We start from the raw sequence: 20513 nt of genomic DNA, 5'->3' as shown, positions 1-20513 counted from the left end.
TCCACGCGGGGCGGGACTTCCTCCACTTGGTCCCTTCCCCGGGGCTCCGGGAAACTCAAGCCCTCAAGGTTGCGGAGTTTCGGCGACTCGCTGGTCAGGTTTCAGGAGTTTCTCTTCGTTGACAGACAACGTGATTAGCGCTTCACAAGTTACTTACAGTTCTGTGTCTCGCTTTCCCCACCTGAAAAAAGGTACATTAAGACCTGTCTTTAAGATTGCTGTGAAGTTTGAGTATCAATGTCTGGGACACTCAGAATAACACTTGTGTGTTTGCTATTATTATTATTGTCGCCCACCTGCCTGGCGCCCAGCGCGGTTCTCAGGAGAAAACAAGATGCCAAGGGAAATCGGCATTTATCGAGTGCCAAGTGAGCCCCTTGCAGGAAACTAGTAAAAATGGATTTCAGCAAGCGCTGGAACTGAGACTCTTAGAAGCTGAAGACTTGCATAGGGTCACCCAGCTAGTAAGTGGAGCCGCCCGACTTCAGATCCTGCACTCTTAGCCATCATGTAGCCAGCACGCTGGGTATGGCATTCCCCCTCATCCTGGAACACCTCTCCCTCACTACCTCATACTTAAAGGCCCAGTCCAGAAAATGTTCCCTGATGGTCCTACTGTTCCCTCTGGTTGGCCACTTCTAAGAATAAAACCACTAACGTTTATGGAGGTCTCAGTAGGTATCAGGTCCTGTCATGAGTGCTTTACACACGTGATCTGGTTAAATCCTTGTGAGGATCCTTGAGTTGTTCAGGTATTATTAAATGATACAATACCACACACTACTACTCTCCAGTGCAGAGTAAGTGTTCAGTAAATGCCAGCCATTATGATGATCTCCATTTTGCAGATGACAAAACAAAGGCAAGCAGGTTGAATTGTTGTGTGACTGCTTACATAGAAGGGAAAGAGCTAGGAGTTAAATGCAGGGGGCAGGCTCCAGGCTCTTGGTTCTTACCAGATTCAGATGTACCCTTTCCTTTGTGCTACAGTATCAGGTCCTGTGCTGCTTTGAAATTACCCGTTTCAGAGTGTCTATCAGGGGAGGTCTGTTTTGAATTCTCAGCTTGTTTGCTTATGTGAACAGCCCTTTTTCCGGTAACCATAATACTTTAGGGATATTAAAAGTTGCTGATTAGATCTCAAGACTTCCAAGATCTTGTCTTTGACAACTTCTTTTCCTGTCACCTTTCCATTTCTGTGTTAATTTATTTACGATTTATTCACACACCTATGGACCACCCTGTAGTGTTCTCCCTCCTCACCTCTGGGATTTTATAGATGATGAGTGACCTCCTTGCTTCTTATAGGCCTTTCTCATAACTCTCACCAGAGTTCAGTGTTGTTTGCCTTTCCCATCCATGGCAAACTCAGTGGGGGTGGAGGTCACGTCTGTCGTGATCAGCCGTGTCCCTGGCAGGTGGATCTAACACAGGACTAGCATAGTATAGATGCTCAATAAATGCTGGGTGAATGAATGCTGCCCGAAGGACCCTAGTGCACAAAGGGAAGCAAGGCCCAGTCACCAAGACGCAAGTTTGATCCTGAAGTTGCACTTCGTCTTCCCATAGTCTCTCACATTTCTCCAGTGTCCTCATTCCATAGATCCTTCGTGTCTCCACCTGGGCTTGAGAATTGTCAGAAGTGACCACAGCACCAATTCTGGAATACCCTGCCATCGAAGAAGCCCATCAGTTAACCTGGGCCTACCACCTGGGTTTTCTTCCACCTCCCCTCTGGAGCTGCCGAGGATTGGTTTTGGGGGTGAGGGCAGACAACTTTGGAAAGATGACTACTCCCTGCAAATTCCCACTTGTTGCAGAGTGCTTCAGGGCTGTCGTTGCTCTGCTGTGCTGCACTGAGCTTACTGCTCTCACTTTCCACTGTGACTACTGCGAACTCAACTGTCTCCTCAGTCTTCTGGCCTCTCTCCTGGCTCTGCTTCACTTTGCTGTTACTTTTCCTCCTCCAGTAGGGGTTCCTGCCTTCATTCTGTCTCTTCATTCAGTGAAGGATCTTGCTGTTTCAATTATTTTATGTCAAATCTGCAGTCTCTCCAGTTCTGCCTCTCTTCTCCTTTGATTATTATTATCTTTTTTAAATGCACAGGTCCCTTCCACTATAGAAACATCTTCACTTGCTGTTATCTCCTTAACACAGAAACCTGTTTCTGGCTGCCTCTTCACCACATGATATGGTTAAATCCACGTGAGGATCAACAACCATTCCTGGCACTGCCAGTTATTAGCTGTGAGACTTGGGCAATTACTCAGTCTCTTGGCACTTGGATATTCTCACCTGTAAGACATGCCTCATGATCCCCAGGTGTACAGCGAGGGGTCTGGGGCTCCTGTATTCAGTAAATTTGTTCCCTTCCCTCATGTATTCCTTATCACTGCAATGCAACCTCTGCCTCTCTCATTTCCTCTAAACTGCACTCTCACTGATCACCAAAAGCTTCCTCTAATAAACAGTAGGCCCTTTCTGTAATATATATGTTTGCCTATTTGCATACAGAATCACTAATAAAGTCTATGGTGGGGGCAGGTAGACACGCAGGAAACAGGATGGGCTGGGAAAGAACAGAAAAAGCATCCCAATGTACATCTTTAAATCATTTTGATTTTTGAGTTAGTCCCCCCCCCCGCCCCGGTACTAAATCATCCCTCTTGGCTGATTGAAACATTTAGCTTTTTTGATAACCCCTCCTTCCTGCTTTGAAAACTAAACTGTACTGATTCTTCTCCCTTTCTGACTGCTCTTCGGTGATCCTTCCTCCTCTCACTCCTGGAAAAGGAAGCAGTGGGAATTTCCTCAAGATTTAATCCACCTTCACTCCCCTCAGAAAACGCTTGCACATCTGCAGGTCTTACCTTCTGAGTCCACGGGGTTCTCCAAAGCTTTGGTTCTCAGTCTTCAAAGGCCACCTAGACACTTCCCGCTGGTTGTCACTGTTAGCTACAACAACATCTCTAAATCAGGAGTTTTACATCTGTCCTTCTGTTTTTATTTCAGGCTTTAAAAATACCTAGTTTCTTAAATTCTTGATGTGATGTTCTGCTATCCTTTAGGATGGTTCATTTCACAATTGTGCATAACGTGTGCCAAGCATTGTATTAGGCCTGAGATGTAGTGGTCAGCTGATGAGGCTAGAATGGAGAGGGAGAGAAGAGAGGGAGGTAAATCTGGAGAAGTAGATGGAAGCCAGACCATCTGAACCTAGTTGGAAATAAAGATATTTGGGGGTTTTATTCTAAGCAATGGGAAACCACTAAAAGGTTTTAGGCTAGAGGATGACTCCATCAGATTAATGTTTTGAAAAATATCTCAGCTATTATGTGTAGAATGGATTAGGGGCAGGGGAACTGGAGTGAAGGCCAAGTGAGAAACCAGCGGGGCTAATGCAGTGGATTCAGGCTGTCAGTGATCTAATTTAGACAAAGGAAGTAAGTGGCAGAGGAAATGAAGAAAAGGAAGAGATTAATTTAAGAGGTGCAATCCATCCAGCCTGGTGATGGGTTTTAGTCATGCGGAGTAAGGATGCTCCTATGTTTCTAAGTTTTATCACTGAAAGCATGGTAATGCCATTTATCATGGGGTGAGAGGGGGTGCAAACAGGCAGGATGGACTTCTCTTTGAATTTATTGAGTTTGCAGAGCGATTAAGATAGCCAGGTGTTTCAAAATGCTGAGTAGGCAATTATATATACAAGTCTGGAGCTCAGTAATGGTTGCAAATACAAATTTAGCAGTTATTAGCATGTAGATGGTAATTAAAGCCATAGGAGGTTTCAGGACTTGGAGCTGGTGAACAACACAGAAAAGAATTCTGCCCTTTTCGGTGCTTACATTCCAGTGAGGGAGATGGCTAATAGAGACTAAACAAGATAATTTTAGAAAGTGATAAGTTTTATGAAGAAAATATAGTAGGACAAAGCCCAGGAGGGTAAATCAGAGCTGCCTGGGAAAGGGCGTAGGGAATCCCCTGGGGTGATGGTCACGTTCTATATTTTGATAATGGTTTGGGTTAAACACAAGCATTTGTAAAAGTTCAGCAAATGTAAATTAAATTTGTACATTTCATGGAATATAAATCTTATATCAAAGAAAAAACAAAACCAATGTTGAACTGTAGCAAATGATATTCCTACTTAAGTATTTAGAGGGATGCACACTGATGTTAGCATTTACTTTGAAGTGCATAAAAGACAGGAGTGACTGATGGATACACAGGTGGGTAAATATATGATAAAACAAGTATAGTAAAATGTTAATGACAGGATCTAGGTGGCTGATACACAGTGCTAACAATAAAATTCTTTCAGCTTAAAAAAAAAAAACTGTAGCAGGACAAGAGCACAGAGCAGCTTAGGGTGGGGGTGGAGGTGGTGACTATTTTTTTGAAAGAATAATCAAGTAAGACCTCACATTTGATCAGAGACTACACAAAGATACAGGGAAAAGAGCATTCCAGGCAGTGGGAAAATAAATATAATGGCCTTAAGGTGGGCATGAAATTGTTGTGATTAAGAAAAAGGGAAAGCTGACAGGGCTAGTCTGAGACTGCGACTGGGAGGTCAGAGGGAATGCGACCGTACGTGGGATTTGTGTGGGGTTTATGGGCCATGGTATGGAGTTTGGATTTTAACTGCAAGAGAAACCACTGAAAGGTAGAGGCATGAACAGAGAAGAGTCTGGGGTGGGGTCAAGAGAAAAGATGGCAGACTTCTAGGTAGCTGCTACAGTGCTCTAGGTGGTTGGACCCAAGAGTTGGTTGTGGTTAGATGTGAGGGATGTGGACTGTTTGAGGATTTATGTTTAGTATGGACTAAATAAGCCATGTGGAGAAGCTGTGGGTGTGAAAAGTCAGGCGATCAGTGGTGCCATTTACTGAGATGGGAAAAGACTGGGGAAGAAGGAGATTTGACAAGGAGGGTGGAGGGGTTTGCCCAGTGGATTTAGAAGTAGACAGGCAGTTTAGTCAGTTGGATAGACAGATTAGGAAGTCCAGGGTTGGAGATGTAATTTGGACACGTGTTGTATTTAAAACCACACAACCAGGTGAACTCATCTAGGGAGAGAAGCCTGACTAGAAAACAAAATTCAGGACAGGGCCTAGGGCCAGGCCAAAATTAGAGCTCAGTCAGAGGAAAAAGGAGAGTAAGAGAGGCGGCCAGTGAGGTGGATGACACTGTCCAGGGTGTTAGCACAGCGAGAACGAAGGAGGGCCTGGATGTGAGAGCTGATGAAATCCAACATTTCACAGCCAGGTATGAGGATGAAAGCGACATGGGAGGTAAAGGACAGGTTAGAGCATAAAGGGAGACCTAGGGGCTGTGGTGTCCGGAGGCAGTGGTCATTCCACTGGACTAGGGGGGTTGCTAGTGCCTTAGAGGCAGCTCTTGCAGGGGGCTGATAGAGGCAGAAACCAGGCTGGAAGAGAACCAGGAAGGAGAGAGAGAATTTCTTGAGAAGAAAAATGGGACAGCAGCTGGCAAGGGAGGAACTAGAATGTGGGCCCACAGGAGGTGTTGACCATGGGGTGGATTTGAGCACGTGGACTGGCAAGGACTGCAGCTGATCAGCTGAAGAGAGAATGGAGAGTTAAAAGTAGCCAAGGGGGCAGGAATGGAAAGGATCTCAAGCACTGGACGGACCAGCACTTGAGGGGGAAGCATCTCTCTGTAATTTGGAAGGAGTCTCGGGGCACCTTCCAGATACCTCTAATCTTCTCCATGTATTGGTACACACAGGATGCTTGCTGGGGATCAAGGTCTCATTGCTGGTTGGTTACAGTGGATTCACAGGAGTCCTTATTTGCCCCGTAGTTAATGATGCTTTTTTGGCTGATGCAAAATAGAAAATAGGGTTTTTCAAAGTGGGGATTTTAGCAACTGTATTATTAAAATTATGGGCTATAAAATCTAAACTGGATTAGGAAGGAAGTGAGAAAAAGGAGAGGACTGACTGAGTGGAAGGAAGTAAACAGGCCAGCGTCCTGGAATGGCTGGTGAGGTCAAAACAAAGCCAAAGAGGAGGGGGAACCAGCTGGGAGGACAGGCGGTCAAGGTCAAGGATGCTGAAATTAAGTGATTCTGGAGGGGTGCAATTTTGGGCGAGTATGGGAGTGTGTGGCTGGACTGACTGAAGGAAGGAGTGCAGAAGCCTGGCCATTAGGATGGATTTTCCAAGTGGATCTGAAGTCACCTAAGGTGATGGCAGGGCACGCAGTGGTGAGGAAGGCTGAGTCAGACACTCATGTCTCAACAACCATCTTCACGTCTATAACGGCCCCACCTTTAGCCATTTATGCATTTTCAAAATATCCAAATTTAAAATGAAGTCTTTGGTGATAAAGGTCTTCACAGGTTTTGCAATGACCTCTAGTCCTCAAAAAAACAGTACTTACTTGATACAGGCAGGCCCTCAAGGTGTTGACATCTAGTTCACCTCTCATTTCCCAATGTTTACTTATCTTATGATAAGAATTGTATGGTAAATGGCCTACCACCTTGCACAACAGACTTGCTTAAGACCAGTTTCTCAGAATTCCAGGTGGTTTTCAGCAGAGGCATTTTGGCATGATAACTTTCAAATCCAATCTGGGTTCCTAGTATGGTGACTGAGACAAGTTTCAATTAAACGAGTGAACATTTATAGAACATGCTTAGAGCAGTGCCCAGCTTACAGCAAGCACTCAGTGTTACTACCACTACTTAAATTACGCTGAGCTGCAGTTTCTTCAGGAAGCAGGTTTGTTGCTATCCATCTGTGTCACGCAGCATTCTGAGAATTAAGTCAGACACGTTACCTGAGAACTATAAAACAGAAGTTTCCCTTCCACTCTTCCCCTGTGCCATTAGAGGCATTTCATGATCACATTTTAACAAGTCTCTAGCAACTAACAATAAATAAGGAACTGTTCAGATGGGAACAACCTCGCCTTTAGGGTAAGGCTCTCCTGCTCCTCTGGGCGAGCACTCAGAGCAGGGCAGGGGCCCGGCCGGTGGCTCCCCGCCGAGCTGGTCCTCTTCTGGGCTGCAGCAGGCATCTTCCCTCTTGTCTGTACCCCAGTGTTCTCCCGCCAAACAACAACAACAACAACAACAACAAAAGGCAGCAGGAGATTATCAACTTCTTTCAGAGAATCTGAACCCAACAGCCGGGCAGACAGCAAGGAGCACAAAACCCACCATGAACAGGCCAACCTGACAACCCCGACAACAAAAACATAACAAGACAAAGCAGATAAAGTTGAGGCCCAGTTCAGATGCTGAATTTCAGATAGCTTTTATGTGTGCAGCAGGGAGAGGAAGAAGAGCAGAAAAAATATAAACATTCAACAAACGAGCAAATTAAATTGGCAGAATAAAACAGGAAACCACAATAAATGCTTAGCAGCCAAACACATTTATTAGTCTTTTTTCTTTTTTTTTTTCCAGGAACCCAAAAATATTTTGTAGTTATAATGTAAGCAACTGAGTTGCACATAATACAATCATATCTTTCCAAAATAAAATAAAATAAAAAACTAAACAAAAACAAAAATAAGCTGTTTAAAAGCCCAAAAAAACCCTTCAGAAAACTCTTATATATGCATTACATCATCTCTCAGTTTTAATGAAATGACAACGACTTAATTCCTTATTACTCAACCTGTCACAATCCAATAAAAGACCACCCTTTAGTTTTTTTTGTTTTTGACTTTTTTTTTTTGAAATCCAGCATGAGAAATACAGTACCTGCTATGGCAAAAAATACACATAAAATGCAACTTTTCAGCTTATTTGTACATTAGTAGAGTTTAACATTTTATTGTTTGTTTTTTAAGTGAACCAGTGATTTTAAGTACCACTATACTAAAAAAGTAAAATAAAATATAGAAAAGGGGGGCCCAGCCTGCCATGCAAGTGCACCTCTAAAGTGCCTAGTTTCTGTGTCCATGTAAAACCAGTAATATGAGGAGCAATTTCAACATATGGGAGTTTGATTAAACCTCTATGTTTAAGAAAAAAAATAAAATAAAAAGACAATGCCATATCCTCCCTTTTCTCCCCTCAAACTTCCTTCAACCCCGTCATTCACCTTCTCTATCGCCCACCAGGAGAGAGAAAAGAAAGCCACCAAAATAATATTGTAAAAGCTATTTCAAGTATAAGAAAAACAAAACACTTCTAGGTAACTTGCAGAGAGCATCAACATGTGCAGCCATTGAGTCATGTTTACAGGTTTTGTTTCTGCTGACAGTGTTTCAGATGAGAGGAGTTTTGCTGTACCTTCCTGTTACCTGTTTGTGTGCAAAGTTGGAAAGCTGCCTTTTAAAGATCCAGCCTCTTTCTGATGCCCTTCTCTGCACCTTCTTTTAAGGGGGCAAGGAGAGAAGCGAAGGGAGGAGGAAGGAGGAAGGAGGAAGGAGCGACGCGTCACAAGCCATTAGATGGTACTTCTCCGCCTCGCCTCCTCTGCCCCACCCCCAGGAGCCCTCGCTTCTCTTGTTCACCATCAGTGACCTAACTCTGACTGCAGAGATTTCCTTACTCAGTTTCCTGATTTGGTAGGATGTATTTTACTATGTAAACATAGCCCCCTAGGATTATGGAACCCAAAGCAGCATATATATCTCCATCTACATGGAGAAAGATAAAATAGTCCAGAAACCTCTCCTCAGGTTGCTTCTGTTATCTGTTTTTGGTTACTCAAAACAGGGATGGGGTGGGGTGGGCACAGAGTAAGTTGTAAGCAAATGGTGGAGAGTCAGGAGTGGGCACAGTTGAGCTGTTTCGTCTGCTTTTTTTTTTCCTCCCAAAAGGGTATTTTTTAAATTTTTTTAAAACCTGTTAAAAATGTTCCTGCACCGTAAGTCATCCTGAGGTTAAGGCCAAGGGCGCAGAGTCTGTGCGCGTGTCTGTGAGCACACCCACGGTGTGTGCACCGTTTTTTGATGTCTTCTGTGAGATCACTGGACACACTTTGGTCACTGGTGTGTGCAAAGGGTGGTGGGGGGAGTGTCCTAGGACAGAAGTGCAGAAACCAGCAAAGCCCTTAGGGAGCCTCTGTTGTACGGGACAGAAGGGCAGGGAGAACTCAGGAAGGATCAGCAGAAGGAGATGGACAGAAAAGGGGCCTCCACACAACCAACAGAAATAAACCCTGAAGGCCAGCGGCGCCCAGATCAGCAGGCGGGCGGTGAACGCGTGTTTAGTAGCATGCTTCTTCCCCTCAAAGGACATCGTCACTGTACAAGGTGAGCGAGCTCAAAAAAGGGCATCTTGACAGATACAGGGTTTATCTTTAAGATGGGGGGAGTTGGGGGTTGCTGGAGAAGCTACTCAGAAGGATCCATTCTGACCCTGCCTCGTGGGTGCCTGAATCTAGGAGAGCAGTAGCTGACAGGTCCCTACAAGCAGCACTTGTGAAACTTCTTTCCGTCTACCTAGTGTCAGCTTCAAGCCTCATGGAGGGAGAAGCATCTGAGGGTTGCACGCGCCTTTCAGGGAGGTCGTCTGCCTGTCTCAGATGAGCTCCCACCTAAGTAAGAAATCAATTCATTTCCGGAGCATCACAAATTGACAAGGCTATGAATTCTAAAGCACAACATTGAAATGCCAGGACTAATTCTCTTTATGACTTACAGGATGCGACTGAGTAACTCAAAGTGTGCGTGCATGCGCCTGTGTGTGCGTGCATGTATGTGTGTGTGCACGCGCTCGTGTGTGTGTGTGTGTGTGTGAACCAAGAAAGGCCGAGAGTTCAAGGTCTCAGGCAGAGAAAACTCTGGAGTCCCTCGAGGTGGCGGACCTTCTGGAAGAGAGGAATCCAGACACTCCCTACCCTGGACCTAGAGCCGGAATAGGTGGCATCTATTCAAAATGGTACAAACGCTGGTCTGCTGTCACTGTGTACGGGAGGCAACGGAGAGACCACCACCCCACAAATGCAAGTCCACTCCCCTGACCTGTTCTGCTTTTCTCCTCTCAAACATGATGGCTTAGAAAAAAAGGAGAAAATATCATATTTTAGGGTTACTTTCACAGCAAAGAAAAAATTGTAAAAGTTATCCTGCTATTTACACATTCATATTTTTAAAAGGATAACCCACTGATGTCAGAAAAGGAGAGGGGAGTTAAGGGTCTACACTGCAGGGGAAATGTACCTCGAGGTATTGTTTTGTGTTAGACAGTTGAAACGTCAGAATTTCATTTTTTTGTTTTGTTTTGTTTTTTTTTTTGTCTAAAGGCAATCTAGCAGATTGGAACCCTGATAAGATGGTGCCTCTGCAGCCTTGCAGGGGCACGAGGAGACTGTGATCAAGTCTGTTACTCGTTACAGTACTGTGAACATCACCACACGGAAACACTGACTGTGGGCAGAACAATCTCTCGCTTACGATACTGTGTGTTGCAAATAATGCCTAGACCAGAGCAGGGCGGGCGCCACGACTCACCACAGGCAAGATCAGCAAAGCGCTTCTGTGAGGACAAAGAGGAGGCTGCAGGCTCTCCCGGGTCAGATACCTCACTGCGCACAGCTACACGCAGCTTCACAGATGCAAAGGAAGCAGGGAGCTGACGCGCGGCTGAGGGTCGTGGACGGGGAAGAGGACCGTCAAGCAACAGTCTCCTGCCCCACAGAGCCAGAGTTTCCTTATAATTCAATTCACTTAAAAACGATTAAGAAAGAAGAAAGAAAAATTAAAATGGAGCGAGGAGGAGGAGGAGGTCTTTTTTGAAATTGACATAAGGATTAAGGTCAGCAGAGTGAGGCAGGTTTCCTGAGCTTGAAAGGGTTTTGAATTCAGGAAAGGACGAGTATTTTTTTCCAGAGAACACTGGAGCCTTTGGGGCCCCACCACTGCACCAGGTTAACACTGCACGGCTAAGACGGAGACTCCGGGACCACACGGGCTGACAGAACCGCAGGACCCCCAGGCTGTGCCGGGCCGGCAGGTGGGCCGGCGGACAGAGGTCTCCTTCTACCTCACTGTGCCGACCTTACTGCCTCTGCTCTCACTCCCCTTCCCTGCCAGCACGTGGGGGGGATACCATGGACACAGAAACCATAGAACAAGGATGCAAAGCTACTTCCTTCCCCTTTCTGCCCTCTCCTCCCGCCCCTTTGCAGAATGCATAGTTACAATTCACGTTACAAAATAAAGAAGCAATGATGACCACATATGGGATCTTTTTTTTTTTGAAAAAAGAAAAATCCAACAACCTCTTCTTAAATTCAGTATCAAAATTCACATTTGCATAATAATACATTTCAAGGCCATTAGAGAGGAATGAGAGTGAAGCCCTGGAAGCTGCAGCATCTCTCCTCCCTGTGTCTTCCTGAATGAAGCTGAAGGAATCTCGTGGAGGGACTGTTTTCCTCTTTGGGGAGTTCTGAGGAATTATGGAAATGGCCCTTAGCATTCACTTGCTATTTCTTTAGAAGATAGGGAGCGGGGAGAAGAGGTGGAATTAAAACAAACATAAAACAAAAGAAGAGACACTGCAGATTTCTATGTTTAACTATCATCATTCTGAAGAAATAAAATATGATTTCAGATTTTTCTCTTTCTCAAATGCTTCAATCTTATTCTCTCAAAAGCCTTTTCCTTGTGTGTAATACCCTGTTCGCATAAACAGCAACATCATATGACTTCCATTTGGGAAAAGAATTATCTTCCCAGGACACAGACTCAAGGGTGGAAATTCGCTGCCCGCTCTGCGCGTAGCAGGAGCTGGAAAAAGCATTCTCAATGTGCATGTGTCACAAACATCACCATACTTCAGTTCTCCAGTGCTTACAGAAAGACGAAAACTCAAACAGCCACAGCCACGCACGCACACACATATACACGAAGAGAACTAGGCAATGCAGCTAGGAAAGGTCCACCTGCACTCTTGGACTAACCTGGTCTCTGTCACCTGTGCACCATCACCTCGTCACCCCCTCTCCCAAGTCCTAGAGCCCCTTCCCCCGACTCTACACTGTGCAATATTGATGCTAATGAACACTCCACAGCTGCCCCTGCGGACGGCCAGGAGAAATGCTGACTTCCCTAAAGACTAAGCTGACCGTCTTTCTGTTTTATCCCAAAGGATAGGTTCTTCCTAAAACAGACGATCTCTGAACTCACAAAGGCACATTCAGAAATATTACCACTTAGGTAATCAATTCCTTGGACAAAATGAAAAAGGGGGTAGGTAGGGGTGGTGTTTTAAACACATTTATTCTAACTTATCCTGAAATTTCTGGCAAGAAGTGTCATGCTGAATGCATCACTTGGTGAAAAATTATACTACCTTTAAAAGGTATGTAACTTCAAGGGTTCCAAAGGTTTTTGTTTTGTAGAAATCCCCCACTTCTTCATTCTTGGTGAACTTATATGTAGGACACACTATCTTCCTCTCCATAAAGCTCTGCTGGAGGGCGAGTCCTGAAGGAAGGCTGCTCCTCCCCTCCTACCACTGCTCACAACCCAGCCCTCCGAGGACTGCGCGCCCCGGGGAGAAGGAACCCAGAGGCGGTGAGAGGTCCAGGGACGCAGGCAATGGGAAGGGAAGGAAAGCACTTTGCATCACAACACTGGAAGCTACTCCGACAGTTTCTCTTTTGCTGCTCACCGTGAGCAGTAAAGAAGAATCTCACTTCTTGATAAAACAATCCCAGCTTATTAATATTGGCTCAAAATGGGTCAATTCCAATTGGGAATTTACTTTCAGAGCAATGATTTATAGTTTGAAAATGAAATTGAGGCACAAAGTGCTTTAGCAAACACTATTTCCTTTTAACTTAAAACAACACTTCTTGCCTTTATCTGACCTTTCTCCTCCCATGAACAAAACAAGTGTTTGTCACAACGAAGAACCAACGACTGAATCTTGCAGAGACCTTTTGGTCAGGGCAGAACCATCTTTCCTGGTGTGCACAGTTGTCATTAAAAACAAGTTCAGGTGTATAGCTAACTGGAAGGGAAAAGATTTAAATTCTGTGAGGCAAACACTGGCAGTTTCAATCGCTTTTACTGTTTTTATTTTGGTCGTGGTAGGAGGTTACTACAGGAGACTGACAGTTAAAGAACTACTCAGATGTTCGAATACTGGGTGATTCCTCCAGATGTAGTCTGAGACCCGGCCTGAGGGAAGCAGAGAAGCCCAGCCGGGGGTGGAGCGGGGAGGAGCCCTGTGTCCTGACCGCGCACCCTTCACCATCCTGCAGATGCTCGTGAGCAGGCATGGGGAGGCAAGGTGGGCAGGATGGAGAGGGTTATTGTTCAATTTTTATTACATTGTTAACTGTGTTAATAGATTCTTGAAGTTGATAATTATTTCAAATAAAGAATGCGATGCCAGTACCTCCCTTGTCAGATTTAAGGTCAAAAAAAATCACCATTGACAACTGGGGACCATCTCTGAAAACACACACACCTTTGGCACTGGCCTTATCACAGGGTGTGCACTAGCTCTGGAAATACATACAATATCCTGTTTTTTAATAGACTGATGATGATGATGAAGTCCTTGACAACATTTTATACACTTGCCTGTTTCTAGACCATGCGGACACCCTGTGCTTGTGGTTAAGAATGCAGAGGGGGTGTGGTGCAGTATGCAAACGGCACCCCGTTTTCTGACTGCTGAGGTCTAAAGATTGACAATTCACTGGTGCACACGGGCTAGACTGTTTTCATCTGGACTGTCGCACGCAGCCTCAGCTGTACGTTCATGGGAGGGAAAACAATTAAAGAACAAGACTTCTTTTTGTAGTAACACTAAGAAGTGTCATTAATGCATAGTCATGAAGTCTGACAAAACTTGGCAAAACACTGGGGAAGAAAAAGTTTTGATTTTTTTTTAAACCAGCTAAAAATGTATCTCTACTCCTAAGGACTTTATACATAATCAAAACAAAAGGAAAAAAACCCAAAAACTCAAAACAGTAACCTACACCGTGTTACATGTTGAATGTGAACTCTGGGGATGGGGGAGAAGGGGACCTTTTCAACATAAAGACTCAATTGTTCCCTAATCTGGGAGATGGCTCTTACAGCCAAATCCGAGGAAAACATCCTGTTTACACCGCAAAGGAGAACAGGCTTGGCCTAAGCGTTTTGCTCAGCTCACAGACATCTTCATTCTGTTTGAGAGAAGAGTCAAGATGGCAGATGGCAGAATATAAAAAATAAAACTAGAAAGTACACAGCATCTGAGGTCAATGTGGAATCTGGCTGTTAACCTTACAAAAACTGTCTCCCCCTCCCACTCCCAAAAAAGTGGTGAGAGTGAGTATTTGCAACTAGTTAATAGCCTGTGAAATTCTAGTTTCTGCTAGATATATTACAACAGCTCTTCCAAATTCTTAGGAATTTCTTTTTATTCCTTTCTTTTTTCTTTCTTTTCTTTTTTGCATGTTTTATATATCACACTCAACCCACAAGAACTTGGAAGAGCCAGCTGCTAATTTATGCTACATTCATGTCAGAAGAGGTGGGAAAGTTTTTAGATCAGGAGCCACAGTAATAGAAAATCAAGCTGCTATAAATAAAATTGATTGAATGGCAATCAATGCATAATGCTGATTTACTGTGGGGGGACACTGATAAAAAAAATTTTGGTTTGGAACCTTAACTTGCAGCACTGTTAAGTTAACTTCTGTGCACGTTGTGCTGAAAAACAGGCTAGGGACTGAGGGATCAGAGATGCCACGTGGGCCACTCATTTCTTCACAGTGTCTCGGAGATCTGTATTTTTTGAACACCGAAAATCAGGTCACGGCACTGGATCTCAGCTGCCAGCAGAGGTCCCCGGTCTGATGGAAGACATCCCTTCCCCTACTAGTGCTGCTTTCCTTTGGCTGCTCATGTGGTAGACAGAAACCAAGTATGCGATGTCTGAGAGATGGATACTCCTAGCCACTAGTAATCAAGTGTTTAAAAAACAACAACAACAACAACACAGGAAAACTGTTAAAAATTGGAAAGCTCAAATTCACATGATCCAAGCGTTTATAAAGAAAACCTCCGTAAATGAGAGGTGACCGGCAAGCCCTGTACACATGCCAGAATGTGGTGGAAGAGAAGATGCTCCCACCGGATTTTCTAAGTGTATTGAAGCCACCTACCCTCTCAGCAGACATGGCTCTTGCCAAAGAACACAGAGGAAGGGAAAGTTTTTCTTTTCCATTACATCCTCACTATATCCTGTTCTTAGGTCACTGCCAACCAATAAAGCAAAGCTTCCGGCAACTTGACGAGAAAAAGGGGGTTGAGGGAAAGGGAGCCGACAAAGAAGGACAAGAGCAGAGAAATAGGAACCCCTTTCTATTGGCCTGACACAAAGACACTTTCCAAGTCACTGCAAATGCACACAGTAGCGGAGGGGAACAGCGCAGGGAAGGAGCTTGGCGTTCCACATGCTCAAGACATAAAAGCGTACTTAACTTCCTTGACTTCTGTTTGTTTATTTTAAATGTAGACCACTGTCTCTGGGCTGTCCAGAACCTGTCCAGAACTACTCCGACTTCCATAATGGGCCAGCATCTTACTGTCTGTGGAGCGACTGGACCACAAGCACATACACGCGCGTTCCCCCTGCTTAGGATGTCTGGGTGTATGTACGAAGGCACTAAAGCGGTTTTAAAGAAATTGCAGGCAGCAACCCCACCCACTCCCTTCACCTGTCGAGCTGGAGTCTCTTCCCCACTGGGAAGCTTAGATGTTTAAAAGAAGCTGTGGTCATGTTTGGGAATTCTAACCCCTGGCCCCAGGAGGGAATACAAAAGGAGAATTCGACATCACCAAAAACTGAAAGGAAATACTCCACACCTCCGGCTGAGGGATGGGGATAATTAAGCAGCAGATCTTCAAAACAGCAATTAAAATGAGCACAACAGTAGCTGGGAGCTAAAAAAGTAAAATCACTTGTTCCTTATTAGATTCTTCTACTATTTTCTCCTCCTCCCTATCACAGACGGAGGTAAGACAGACATTCTTCATTAATAGAACAGTCCATAGATATTTGTCCTCTAGTAATGCCTACATTTAAAATTTGTTCCAAAAATTATTAACCTATATTTCCTAACTCTTTACATAGATTCTCAGCAATCCAACCGTACTATGTTACAGATTAGAGTTACTTTTTACTATTTTTTAGCTGTTGTTTCTTTCTCTTCCTTTCTTTTGTTGCTGGGGTTGGAGAGACAGGGAGAAAGGTTCCTTTAAAAAAATAAAAACAAAAATTCCTAGGGGAGATTTGGGTTCAGTCTTAAATGGAAAGGAATAAAGTGATGGCATTCCCATTTATATACACCAAACACTCTCCCATTAAATTATACACAATTTCAAATGAATCCATGATAGAGCTCTTATAAAGCTTAATCCTTCCATATTTTTTAAGATAGTGAATTTACCTGTTGCTGCTAAATTGATAATTTTTAAAAAATATTTCTTTCTACGTGTTTTAAAATGTGTGATCCCCAGTATGACAATAACGTTTGGAGACTTTTCTTTTTACATATTTCGTAAGTAAAAATTGCTTAAACTTTTTGAAGTTTCAGGAACTTGTAAAAGTTTATTAACAGGAAAGAAACAGCTGTCTATCTAGGATAAGATACGGTTAAATAAACCATCTTCCAAAAACTGGCTTCCTACCCTAGAATTCCTGAGAATGCTTGCAAATTTTAAAGCAGGAAAATAAATGTTAAAAACAAAAACAAAAAACACTGTTAAATGCTCCCAGAGTTAGTCTTCATCTAAAATATATATTTATATGTATATATATATACGCACTTTTTGGTCTTTTTTTAAGTTTTTGATTTTTTTTCCCTTTAAGCTTATGATGGAAGAACATTTTAGCTTCTCATGTTTATTTTTACATATTTCAAATCCCTCATTATGTCTTGTAAACAAGAGGGGCTCTAGCACCCGGCTTTCACCGTAGTATCATAAGGACCTCAACTAACCCATAGTGCAGGTCAAGGAACCAACAGGCAGGAAGGGGGAGGGTGGGGCAGGACACGGCAGGGAGCCTGCCGCGCCAGTGGAGAGGGTCACCACTGGCTCGAGGGAGCCGCGGGCCGTGCTCCTGGCCCAGGGACACTGAGATTTCGCCTTCTGTAGATGTCTGACACCGCAGCTCTCCATGTGGAGGTCACCACACATGACAGGGTTTATGCCCCCTTGCAGAGAGCAGTCCACGGGGGTTGGAAGGAGACATTTTGTACATGGGCAGAGGTGGAAGGAGCATGGTGGTGATGAAGCCGGAGGGCACAGTTAGTTTGCTACAAGGCATCTAATGGGACCAAACCAACGCTGGAAACTCAAGTTTGACCACCTACCCACAAAGGGTTCACACAAAGACTTACGTGAGCAAACGCTCACTTGAATTATGCACATCAATCTCTTTTGAGGCTAGGTTTATCATCAACAGGGTAAGCTGAGAGGACTATAGAATTCCCATTGTCTCACAAAACCACTTAAATGCAAATAATTCGTTTTTGCCTTTCCCTATACACACCCACCCACCCACCTCCACACAACACAAGCTAAAAGTCAAATGTATTAGGCATTGTTGTATCCTTCACTGAAGATGCTAAAGAAAGAAAAACTCCCTTGTCCTCACTAGCAGCAAGTTACGGAGGACAGTAGAGGTCTGCTCCCACCAAGGGTTGGAATGGGCAGGTATTTGCTGGTACAGAATGTCGGCACTTTATGTTAAACAGTATAATGCAGACTGGGACGTCCACACAAGTGCTAGCACGTTACCGGCATACGTTCCCCCCCACCCCCCGCCCGCCCCGCCAGCCATCTGCTTTGTATAAAGGGGTACCCCTTCAGGTCTGCTATAACTCTTCACAAAAAGCAGTTTGATACATTTTGATTCCAACATAAGTACATACATGTTGGTGATAACTGTGGATTAAAAGTTGCCCCCTATTCGGCCCAGAGTACTACTACATTGATGCTTAAAACAACAACAAAAAGTCTTTAAATACCGAAATTAAAAAAGCAACATTACAAGGAAAAAAAACAGGGGGTGGGGGTCAAAACCAAAAAAAGGTGCAATACTTAAAAGTCTTTGCTAAGTTATACCTGCCTAAGCAAAACCACATACACAGGAAATACACAACACAGAGAAACAAAAGGAAACGCTTGAAGTACACACTGGTTTAAGAACATTCGTTAAGTAAACGTTTCTGTCAGTGATGGCCTGGTGCTGTAACACGCCACGGCCTGGCACAGGTAACGCTCAGCAAGAGAGGAGCAGAGAGGGAGGGGCTGCAGGTGCTTTCAGGAGGCTGCTCAAAACTTAGCTTTTTCTGTTTCCAGAAAATGAAAAAGAGAACCAATAGAAAATTTTAATTCAGCATTACCTGACTTTCTGATGAATTTCTCATACCTGATTACACAAGAAAGGGGGAACGCGATTTTTCTGCTTTTGAAACACCACATCATTAGAAACTATCTTGTCATCTGTTCCCATTCAAACTAACAAAAAGGCCAGCATGAAACTGGACAGGTATTCAGATGTGCCTAGCGGCCACCACTTACTTTAAAACACAGAAATAAGTAAACACACAGTTGCTCCAAGAGGTACCTCCTGCTCTCCTAATTTTTGGGACGTGGCAGTGCTCCACTCTACTGCTAGGTCAAAAGAAAAGCTACAGAAAACTCACACTCAGGCTACTTTGCAAATGTAAAGGAGCTCCCTGCTTTCATCATTAAAAAGCACTCTGTTCACCTCCAGACAGCCCAACGGGGTTGCTTTCGTAGCAGTGGCTCCCCATGCTCCTGTGTTCTCATAGATAAAAAAAATAATAAAATAAAAATAAAAAGCAGATGGCCGGCCAGCCAGCCTGCGGACTGTCAGCAATGCAGCTTTCTGAGAAATCGGGGTGGGGAAGAGGAGGAGGACACGGGCACACACACACAGAGACAGAGAGCAGGATGCACGCGAATGCACATGAACACACGTGCACACACATACCAGAACGAGCATGCCTGGGCAGTTACATGTGCCAGAACACACTGGTATTTATCAACCAGCCAATCACAAATTTTTTCCTTTTTTTTTTTTTTTAGGTTTTTTGTGTTTTTGTTTTTAAAGTGAGGCTCCGTCAAGTCTTCCCTCCCCCCACCCCAACAATTCTTTTGAATTCCCCTCCCTCCCAAACATGGTAGACCTAAGGACGGAAACACACCCAGTGCAAACAAAGTTAAAAAGCTATTTTTTTCAGTATATATGTTTCTTAGCAACAACTTCCATATAACATGAAAAAAGTGAAAAACTAGAAACTAATTTTTTTAATTTTTTTGTGTTTAAATTTAAATGGTATGTGTACTTGCTTCACATTGTCTTTCTAGGTTGGCGTTCATGATTCAAGTATTTCAAGAGTGATATGTTCTCTTTTTGGATTCATATTCCAAACGAAAAACTGAAGTTATAAGGGAGGCAACTATGTGCTCAGACAGTCTGTCAATGACCCACCTTTTTTTCTCTCTCCGTTTTCTTTTTTCCTTTTAAAAATGTATTTATTGCAAGTTGAAAAAAAAAACGAAAAGGTCAAGTTAGTGCTGCTGCTGTTCCAAAAAAGGTCACGAGGTCAGAGTTGAAAGTTCTAAGTTCAGATTGAATCCGACCCTCCTCCCAGAAGGTCACCAGGTAGTAAAGGAGCAGGGCTGCCCATCCTATGGGGATCTTCCACGGTTGGGACTCCCCACAAGCTAGAAGAATAGTTTGGGGGCCCCCACAACGAAGCGCCAGCAAGGTCGGCCCCGCTGCTGCCACCAGCACTGCTGCTCCACTGCCCGAGCCCTGTGGACCCACCAAACAGATTCAGGGCAGGCCCGACAGGGTCCGGCTGGGTCTGGCCGGTCTCCAGGGACTGCCAACCCGCCGCGGGCGCATTCGGGGTTGCCGCGGGTGTAGGGGGCTGAGCTTGTGCCAGAAAGCGGCTAACTTCGTCATCGGTGGCAAACTCAGCCAGGATGGTAGTGTTTCCCAACACACACCTGGAAAAAAGGGGAGGGAAAGAACCATGGATTTGAAGAAAGTCCTAAAGCAGGCTTAGGGACTGAGTGTTTGAGTCCTCACTACTCAAAAGTGTGGTACTTCGACTAGTAGCTTCCATATCTCCTGGATGCTTTTCAGAATCACAGCATCAGAACCTGCATTCTAACCGGACCACCAGTGACTGAGAAGTACTGATTTAGAACACGTAGGCATCACCAACTCTCAAGATATCCCAAGACATCCCAAGACTACTGGAGGATACTATGTATCAATTTCCCTCAGGATATGGAATTTGCATGTCAAGTAAAATGTCATCTCTTTTTTCCCCTTGGGGGTAAAATGTCACACTCCAAGCATCAAGGTGACCCAGCTTCAGACATGAGAAGTGCTGCTCTGTCTCGGGGCTGGCTCACTGCCGGAGGTGCACCATCACTTGCTTGTTCTCTGGGTACCTTTCTGTCATGGCATCTGCAGCCACAGGGAGTCAGTTCTTTCCTGTTCACACCAGCTTGACAGTGG

General features: G+C 44.3%; 1 protein-coding gene and 1 long non-coding RNA gene across 9 annotated transcripts in view; one reads left to right on the top strand and one right to left on the bottom strand.

Annotated features, from left to right (window-relative positions):
* On the top strand, nt 1–11169 carry LOC123618371 (uncharacterized). Its single transcript, XR_012510936.1, has 3 exons — nt 1–191; nt 312–526; nt 10234–11169. It is a non-coding gene; the product is annotated as an uncharacterized LOC123618371 (long non-coding RNA).
* The window catches only part of TNRC6B (trinucleotide repeat containing adaptor 6B), a 225200-nt gene continuing 212075 nt past the window's right edge, over nt 7389–20513 (bottom strand). For all 8 annotated transcript variants that reach the window (XM_074375586.1, XM_074375585.1, XM_074375589.1 and 5 more), the window contains one exon: nt 7389–19993. In XM_074375586.1, the coding sequence (XP_074231687.1) occupies nt 19606–19993 (388 nt within the window). In that variant the 3' untranslated portion in view covers nt 7389–19605. The remainder of the gene's footprint in view (nt 19994–20513) is intronic.

Source organism: Camelus bactrianus, chromosome 12 (genome assembly GCF_048773025.1).
Source record: "Camelus bactrianus isolate YW-2024 breed Bactrian camel chromosome 12, ASM4877302v1, whole genome shotgun sequence".
NCBI lineage: Eukaryota > Metazoa > Chordata > Mammalia > Artiodactyla > Camelidae > Camelus > Camelus bactrianus.
This window is presented reverse-complemented; position numbering and strand designations above follow the sequence as displayed.